General features: G+C 38.8%; 1 protein-coding gene across 1 annotated transcript; it reads left to right on the top strand.

Moving 5' to 3' along the window:
• Nucleotides 1-3,828: 3,828 nt before the first annotated feature.
• On the top strand, nt 3,829-6,597 carry LOC146665389 (zona pellucida sperm-binding protein 3-like). Its single transcript, XM_085411140.1, has 9 exons — nt 3,829-3,988; nt 4,490-4,797; nt 5,075-5,193; nt 5,323-5,426; nt 5,515-5,692; nt 5,804-5,921; nt 6,016-6,098; nt 6,315-6,403; nt 6,525-6,597. The coding sequence occupies exons 1-9, from the start codon at nt 3,829-3,831 to the stop codon at nt 6,587-6,589; spliced, it is 1,224 nt and encodes a 407-aa protein (XP_085267266.1). The 3' UTR covers nt 6,590-6,597.
• Nucleotides 6,598-9,627: the final 3,030 nt, after the last annotated feature.

Here is a 9,627-nt window from a genome sequence, read left to right as displayed (position 1 = left end):
TTATTGGTGCTAAACATATGCATATTACCCCAACAACACCACACCAACAGTGAAGTTTGGAGGTGGGAACATCATGGTGTGGGGCTGTTTTTCAACCAATGGCGCTGACACGCTTCATATGACTGAGGGAAGGATAAATGTGAACATGTACCGAGACATCCTGCCATCTTCCAGGATGATGAAGATGAAACGGAGGTGGATGTTTTCACCAAGACAATGATCGCAAACACACAAGGAAACTCTCAATTGGCTTTCGAAAAAGAAAAAAAAAAGATGGCTCAGCCAATCACCTGACCTGAATCCAATTGAAAATATATGGAAAGAACTAAAGCTAAGAGTTTGCGGGATGGACGGAACCGTCAGGCTTTCATGGCCAAAATCACATTGTGTGTCCAAAACTGCTTACCGTCACCTTTGTTCATTTACAAAATCTGTACAGTATTCATCGCTACTTTACTCAAATAATGTAAACTAACCAGCCAAACAACAACTCACCCTTAAGCCTTTATGAGCTGCTGGGCCATTCCGGCCTCAAAGATCCCAGCAAGCTTCACTATCAGAGCCTCTGTTCAGTGTCCAGCCACGTCGCTACCTGATTCAGGTTCCCCTCACTCTTCTATCAAGCTCTCTCATTATCCAGAATTTCTTCTGATTTCTTCTCCTGGCATTCCTTTTTGCTGGCACCTTCCCTTAACTCCCAGTCCCAAGCTTGCCTACCAGTTACATATTTGCAACAATCTTTGACCTTTGTAACATACAGTCATCACTGGTTCCAGTGCATGACTTCTTTGGGGATCTGCCTGAAGCCGTTCCCAAACTGCAGCCTTGATTCATGCTCAAGCCATTATCTACTAGAAGTGGTGTCAAAACTAAAATGAGGATGTGGTCCCTGTTTGTCCCTTTGGCTGTGAGTGACTGTGCCCCATTAAAGCTTTTTTATTTTCTAAAAGAAAAAAAAAAGAAAAAAAAAACATTCTCCTCCATTAAGGTCATTCCTAACACTCACTGACATCATCATTAACAAACTGCTCCTTTTTGAAAAACATTAAAAAAACAGCCACATGTGCAAAAAAATAACATTTAACATTAAACTCAAACAACACTACACACACAAACACACACACACAGAGACAGAGACACACACACCTACCTTTCCTCTGGCTATCAGCAGTTAATAAATAAGGGAAATGAGCAGAAAGAGCTCATTAATATCAGTGAAGGTGAGCTGCTAACAGCCCCAGGAGACTGCTACTGTTTATACATGAGAGGGAGAGGGAGAGAGGGGTGGTGGTGGGTGGTGAGGGTGTTCTCCAGAGCTAAAAAATAAAACAACAATGCCACTCCTTGAATGGTCATTCGAGGCCGGCACCACAAAGCCTGTCAGTTTCTCTTCTTTTACACACACATGCATTATTAGCACATAGGCACCGCATTGACATTGCTCCACCGTGTATGAAGAGAGTTCCAAATATTTCCTTTTTTCCATTCCTGAGATATTTCCATTACATCACTATGTGCAGCACTTTCACGTCATAGCCTGGAGGTCCTGGGTTTGACTTTGGATAATTCTGAATGTGAGTGTGATCAGCTGTGATACCCCTGACGAGCTGCCACAGGTTTATACTCGATAGCTGAGATCTGGTTCTGGTTTCTGGTCCTCTCACTGTAGTCTCCCCTCTGTCTCTCAAGGTTCTCAGTTACAAAAAGAACAGAGCTCATTGTGTTTTTGTCCTTGTGCATGAATGTGTTTCAGCATTTGTTTTGGCCTGGGTGTTACTGTGACCTTGGCTGGACTAATTATTTCTATGCAGAACACAGAGGTACAGCAGCGACTCATAAACAGTTTTACGAGGATGGACTCTAGCAATTAATTCGTCTTTGACACACAAACAGAGTCATATCGAACATTTTCTGTCTAATTTTTAATATATTAAATAAATTATATATATATATAAATGTGTATTATTCATTTTGATATGGCAAAAATAGAACAGATGTTGTTTCTTACGTTAAATATATTTATACTACGTGCGCACAGAGCTGGGTCTGAACTCATTTGTAATATATCTATATCATGGCTAAAGCACTTCTGGATGGATGCAAACTGCATTTCGTTGCCTTGTACCTGTGACATGTGCAATAACAATAAAGTTGAATTCTATTCTATTCTATTCTATTTCTCAATGATGAAATAACAACTGTAACGAGAAGCAACTGATGACAGCTTATTGCTGAAACATGTCTTTTTTGCCCTTTACTAAAAGTAGAGCAAGAGAGTGTGCTTTCTCTCTGTGATTTCTCTCTTTTCTCAAAGTAACAACTGAACCTCTGTGATGCAGCAGTTTTATTTAGCATATAAAAAAGCTGAGTGATTGTATAATACACTATGAAGACAATGCAAAAATGTTTCTTTACCTGTAAAGATTTTTTTTTGCTCCCTAAACTGGAAACTCTTTAATAATTCAAATAGTTGGAAAACTTAGTGTTTAATCAGACTGTTCTGTTCCTCTTTTTTCTTTTTTGATGCCCTGTCAACAAGACCAGGTGGCCAGCATGTCCTGTAGATGTAGTAGAATGGAGTCCTATAGCAAATTATTCAAATTAAGACCAAACTGTCTGTCTTGTTAGACTTTATTTTAAGATGAGCCAGCCTAAACATTAGCATGGATGATCAGTATAATTAAATACACATAATATTTAATTATGTGTATGTCAATATCTGTGACATACACATTTTTGTAAGCAGTATTCATTCATAAGCATTGATTCATATAGATTCAAATAGGATTTTTATAATGTTCTGTATATCTGTGGGCTTCCAAAAAGCCTTATTGTTTATAAAATATTGCATTAAATGATTTTAAATTACTGCTAAATATTTTAAATGTGTTATTTTTGTGTTGGTAGATAGATATGCATGAACATTCAGAATGATGGACTCTGAAAGGGGTTAGCACAGGTTTATTGACAGGATGTGGCAAAAAGGCAAGAAAAAAAAAACACTGTCTGTAATGCTGCTGGTTCCCAGAGTGGGCAGACACTCGCTATCACACATACTTGAGGGTATCCAAAATGCTTAGAGGTCTGCACAGAAACAGAGGTTATTTCCAAAAGTGCAATGGCTGCTTCAGTCTTAAGAAACCATCTTGATGACCAGAAATGGTAGGTGAAACTTTGACAGGAAGGCGGAGAAACCCGCGCAACCAGGGTTACCTTTGAGAGAGGTAAACAGAATTTGCGGTATATGATACTGACTTCATTGTTGTAAAGCTGGTTCAACCACAGGTGAACAAAACGTTGTAAAAGACAACCTTAATTTCACTCAAATACCAACCAGCAGCAATAATACATGACTGAGTAAACATACACACAGAACCCAAAGGAAAAGGGGAACAACATCAGATTTGGACTTGGATTTGGACTGGCAATAAGTACAGGTCTCAGAAATAATACTTTCTGGGTTTGGGGGTGTTGATCTGCACTGAGCCAAGCTAATCCAAGTCTGGAGGTGGTGCCGGTGCCATGGCTTTGATCTGCCTCCTTCCTGCCTGGGAGCATTTCGTTACAGTTGTGAGCAGTGCCGATGAAAAGCTGATGTGTTTAAAAAGAAAATTGATGACAAAACAAATAAAGAAGGTCAGGAGGATCAACAGTGTGGACTCTATGGGGGTGCATTTCAGTCAGTGTAGTTGGGGATCTTATTTATCTGGTCTCCAAACAGGTAAACATGACTCAGCTGCAGAATCATCAGGTCAATCACATAGTGGGCAGGGCCAAGAGTCAGCTCTACAAAGCCACCTTTTGCACAGGTGAACCTGTTTCAAACAGATGAAACACAGCAAACACATGCCTGACAAAATGATCCGAATCTTTTTTTGTCTCGTTTGTGGTGCTTTAGCAGCAGCTCGGGAGTCCAACCAGATCCTCCATCCTGCAGCCAACAGGTTTGGAAACCACAGAGCAAACCAGCAAGTCCAGAGACCAGCAGGTACACAACACACGAAGTGATGATTTTTCATTTCTCTAGAAGTTAAATATGTATTTTTGTATATTACAAATAAATATAATCTTAATTTTATCTAAAATGATGTCAAATCAATCATCAGAGCAATAACATTTATGCTTACTGCATCATTTCTAATTCTGATGAATCTTATGAATTTCATTGTGTTGTATGCATAGTACAGTATAGGTGTTATGGTGTATGGTGTCGTACACAATTTCTCAGTTTAGTAGTGAGAAGCTGTAATTTTCTCACTACTGCTCACTGTGGCTTAATACCAAATGACTTTCATTGGTGCTACACTGGTAAGGAAACAATCCTTGGACAGTCTCTACTAAAATATTTGCAAGTTTTGTTTATTAAAGATATCTTTGGGTTTTGCAGACAAAAAACCTTTTTGAGACTGGGCTGGCTGTTGTTGAACTGCACAACTGTTCAGCACTAAAAGAACAAAACAAACTGAGAGAAGCCATATTTCTTTGTAAGCTGTCCAACAGAAGGAACCACCTTTCCTTGAACCATTGTCTTGGAGATTTCCAGCGGAACCAACTAAAGATGAACCTCGTTTCCCTCCAAACTTTGAGTTGAGAACTCCAATGGCACCTGAAAGCATCAAAGTCATCTGTGGGGAAAACTCGATCAGAGTGGAAGCCAAGAGAGACCTGTTGGGGTCTGGTGTTCTGGTTCAGACTACAGATGTCACACTGGGAGGATGTGCTGCTACAGAGGAAGATCCTAAGGCTCAGATTCTAATCTTTGAGTCAGAGCTTCATGGCTGTGGCAGTCAGTTACTGGTGAGGCTTAAATGTTCAAATTAATATGCACTTTCACCAAGGTCTGACATTTCCTTTTCCTGTTTCTTTGTTAGATTCTTCACCATCTCTGGTATTCAGTCGATAAAATAATTATGTTGGCATAAATCAATAGTGGTGTTTGGGTTTTAATTGTGTTTGACTTAGGAACTAGTCAAGACGAACTGCAGACCAATCAGTAGGAATATGTGTTCATACTAGTGTTTGTGTGAAAGTTCACATTAATGGAACTTGAAATGTTCTTACAACTATACTTCAGATGTCTGAGGAGTCATTCATTTATGTGTTCACACTGCTCTACACGCCCAGCCCTCTGGGGGGCAGTCCCATCGTCCGAACTATAGATGTCTCCGTCAGCATCGAGTGTCACTACCGGAGGTCAGGCTTTTTTATTTTTCTAACTCAACCAAAAGGATGTCTTTTTGATAAAGCTGGACCCTGAAGTCAGACTCTGTCAAAGTTTTTCTTTTTCAGGTGTTTGCAGTTGGGTTTTGTTTTGTGTTTTAGGAAGAATGATGTGAGCAGTGATGTGCTGAAGCCAAATTGGGCTCCTTTCAGTGAGACCAAAGCATCAGAGGAAAGTCTCTACTTCTCCCTCAGATTAATGACTGGTGGGTCTCTTTGTTGTTCACATATTACAGTAACTTTTCAGGTCCTCTGATTGCGTACGTTCTCTTCTTTTTGTGCTGTATCTTTCAGATAACTGGCAGTTCCCTCGTTCAAGTACTCAGTTTTTTCTGGGAGACATGATGAAGTTTGAAGCTTCAGTTGAACAGTTTCACCACATCCCTCTCAGAGTAACTGTAGACAGCTGTGTGGCAACTGTGGTCCCAAACGTGGACACTGTCCCTCGATACGCATTCTTGGGAAATAATGGGTCAGTTTACTGTACTCTGTAACCCAAAAATATGTTTATGTTGTTACTTGTATGTTTTAGCCTTGCTCTTCTAAATGTGAGTTTAATATGAGAGTTCTGTGTTGTGTACAGGTGTATGTTTGACAGTCAGCTGACAGGATCCAGCTCTCACTTCCTGCCTCAGTCTCACAAAGACAAACTACAATTTGAGTTGGAGGCCTTCAGGTTCCAGCACGGAAACAGTGGTGTGGTAAGATATGCAACAGCTTTCCTGCCAGGCAGATGCTGGTTTCACATCATTGCTCAGAAATGTAGATTTTGCTTCTTTGTATGTGTCTCGTTAGATATACATTACCTGCAGCCTGAGGGCCACGGAAGCTGCTGCAAATGTCAATGCCACCAACAAAGCCTGTTCATTCTCCAGTGGGTAAGACACTAGCAGTGTTACTACAAAATTCCCATCCTCAAATTTCATCTTCAGTTGCTTAAAAGGATTTTAATTTTAACTCTGTAGTATTTTAGGACTAGTACCAATTTCTTGATTAGAAAGATATAAACAATAATAGTATACTCATTGTATTTGGTGCACTCAGCTAACTAACAAGTACGAGGAGTAAGTAAGAGAAACCTTTTTGAATGACAGGTGGAGGGAGGCCAGTGGTATCCATCATGCCTGCTCCTGCTGTGACACAGACTGCAGGGCAGGCACAAAGAGCAGCCTGACTGTAAAGGGTAAGCAGCAACACACTCACTCACATAAAATTTACACGAATAAATATTTTTCTCAGTTCAAACATGAAAATCTATACAAATATTAAGGTTGATGTCACATGTTGATGTTTATCTGTTGAAGGTACAAAGTGGGAACAGGAAATGGCTGTTGGACCAATCACAGTAAAGGAGAAACCTCTAAGATGAAAAATGACTTTATTCAATAATAAAGGTCTTTTACACTAATTAGGCCCAAGTTTGTGTCCTTGGTTTGTTTGAAGGTCGGAGTTAAATCAAAAAAATGGAAAACTTGTAGGAAACTTGTTTTTCTTTTTGAAATGTAATTTCTACTACGGAGCCGATTTTTGAGGTTTAGCTTTTTGTTTGTTTAATTTAGGTGTGAATTCTTAGTTTTGTTCTAAGAGGAAATGCTGTTTCAGGATTAATCTGTTTATGAATATGAAATCTGGCAGTTTTAGTGTGAAAGAATTAGTTGGCCTGTACAGTCCTAAACCCTGTGGGAAGACTTCCTACCGTAGAAGAGTTAAAGCTATTGTAACAGCAAAGAGTGGGCCTACATCATGGTAAATACTAGATTAATAATCTAATGTCACCCTAGTTCATGTGCATGTGAGATGGATGAGCAAATATTTTTGGCAATGCGGTGTATTTCAAATCATTCAGCAGTTACTGGTGCTGCATAGGGCCAGCTACTCTGCTCTTCCACCATTATCCATTTTGAATGACATCACCTGAGTAGACACAGCTGGGAAAGCCTTGTCGCCATGTATCAGAGAGGGTTGTTCTCCTGACCTACACCATCAACTTCACCCTCAAGCCACCTTTCCTCATCACTGCTTGAGCTGTGGGGACATCAGCATCCATCATGGGCCAGGGGGGAGCTACCTGTCTGAGTCATCAGTCTCTGCTTTCAGTTTCTCAGGGGAGGAGAGGATGGCTGCTGACTGACCTTAAACAAAGGTCAGGCTCAAAAGTCTTGAAATTTAAATTTCACTGAATTGACCAAATAACTTGATCTAAAGAAATATTGGTGAACTTTGTAGAAAATTTAGTTTACTTTAAAAAATGTTTAACTGATACAGCCCGATGAATTCTCATATCTTTGCTATTTGAATTTGTGGCAACTTCACCTAATAAGCTAGTTAGTATTTACAATAATAGTAAGCTACAGTCGAGCTACTAAATTTGCTCATCTTAAATTTATCGATAAATATCCTCCCTAACTAGGCTCAGTGATGTGTAAATCCTTACATGAATAAATGCTGAAAGCTACACTCTGCCATTTTCAGATCTTGCAAAGCTGTCCAATGGACCAAAGGGGGACCTTAATTTTGGACTTTTCCCTGTGTTTTGTCCTTAAAAATGAATTATATTATGAATCATCTGAGCCAAAAGACACGCTGTGGAAGAGGGCCAGAGATTAATAACTAATGATTAAATGCAGAGTGGCATAAACACAGTGAGTTTAAAAAGAAAAAAGTGAAGAAGAAACACCCAGTGATTATGGGAAGCCCCCAGCAGCATAGACCTTTTACAGTGTAACTAAGGGATGATTTAGGGTCACTGATCCAGCCCTAACTATATACTTTTTCAAATAGTTTTAATCCTAGTTTGTAGATAGGGTGTCTGTTTCCCAAATCCAAACTGGGAGCTGGTTCCACAAAGACAAACCTAGATGCTGAAGGCTCTGCCTCCCATTCTACTTTTGAATACCCTCAGAATTAAACCAGTAAACCAGCAGTCTGTGAGCGAAGTGCTCTGATGGGGTGATATGGTACTAGAAGATCATTAAGATGAGATGGGGCCTGATTATTCAAGACTTTGTGAGGAGAAGAATATTTAATTAGATTCCGGATTTAACAGGGAGCCAAAGAAGAGAAGCCAACATTGGAAAAGCATGCTTTCACTGTGCAGTCCCCGTCAGTACTCTTGGTGCAGCATTGTAGATCAGCTAAAGACTTTTCAGGGACTTTTTTTTTTTTTTTTTTCTATTATAGGACATCCTAATAATCATAAATTGCAGTAGTCCAGCCTAGAAGTAATAAATACATGAATCACTCTAAGACAGGATAATTCTCATTTTAGAGATATTGCACAAATGGAATCAGAATACTTTATTGATCCCTAGGGGAAATTATTTTTATCATTATAAGCAGTCCTACATGCTTGTGTAATAGTTGCATTGCAGAACAAATCCTGGTCAAAAAATAATTTTGAAAATAATTACTGAAGTTCACTCAGAAAGATCAATTGAATAAAATGAGTGTAAAATAATATTAATGATACTGGAAGTAGCTGTACATGTTATATCTGTGAGATGATTATGAGTATTTTTTTCTGTAATGTTTAAATTTTTATTTGTGAAAAATTCATGAAGTTTTTACTGGTTAACGCTAAAGAAATGGTTGTCTCAACAGTGCTCTGACTTTTTGTCAAACTGGCTACAGTGCTGAAGAGAAACCTAGGGTTCAATCAGTGATGAACAGTAAGGTGTAGGTGTGTGTGTGTGTGTGTGTGTGTGTGTGTGTGTGTGTGTCTTGTTTTAAATAAAGAAGCAAACTTTTTTTTTTTTCAGGCTAAATGATAATATTCTAAATGAGTGAGACACCACTTTCTTCTCCAGCTTATGAGTTGTCTGTTTTAAGGTTCACATTATACCAGGAGTTGAGTTACTCTGATCGGAGTCTTGCTTTTTCAGGAGCTACACTACAGTCATATGGAGTGAAGATGTGAAATTATTAAGACAATCGGCCTCTGTGGGAGTAGCTTTCAGGTAGCTGCTCTGTACTGTGTTGGCACATGGCATTGAAGGAGATGGACAGTGGATGAATTATATGCTTAAATTTGCACCACTTTCACCTTTTAATGAATAGTATTCCTATTCCCCTTTTCTTTAACTTTGTGTTTTGTGGATTTTTTTTTTTAAACATTTGGTCCAAGCACCTCAAATAAATAAATTAATGTTATTCTTATTTATCCATTTTCTGATTTTATTATATATCTTTATTTTCATTTATGGGACAAGGTCTATATGGGCTGCTAGGTTGTTGTTTTTTTTTTTTTTTGTTTTGTTTTTTTGGGGGGGGGGTTACATTTACGATTTCTTATAGGGTGAGCTGAAGGGCCCATGTTAATGATTTTCTTTCACATACTACATCATACTTAACCTTTTTTTTTTCTTTTAAAGAAAAAGGGAACTTTTTTTTTTTGCCTTTTTTGTAACA

This window comes from Rhamphochromis longiceps, linkage group LG7 (genome assembly GCF_057381845.1).
Source record: "Rhamphochromis longiceps isolate RC_006_pf linkage group LG7, R_longiceps_female_GT1.1, whole genome shotgun sequence".
NCBI classification, from domain to species: Eukaryota; Metazoa; Chordata; class Actinopteri; order Cichliformes; family Cichlidae; genus Rhamphochromis; species Rhamphochromis longiceps.
The sequence above is the reverse complement of the archived record's forward strand: the minus strand, read 5'-3'. Positions and strand labels throughout refer to the sequence as shown.

Coding starts and splice junctions, on each gene's coding strand:
- LOC146665389 (XM_085411140.1), top strand. CDS start 3,829: ATGAAACACAGCAAACACATGCCTGACAAAATGATCCGAATCTTTTTT. Junction 5,427..5,514: donor CTCCCTCAGATTAATGACTG/GTGGGTCTCTTT, acceptor TGTATCTTTCAG/ATAACTGGCAGTTCCCTCGT. Junction 6,404..6,524: donor GAGCAGCCTGACTGTAAAGG/GTAAGCAGCAAC, acceptor TATCTGTTGAAG/GTACAAAGTGGGAACAGGAA.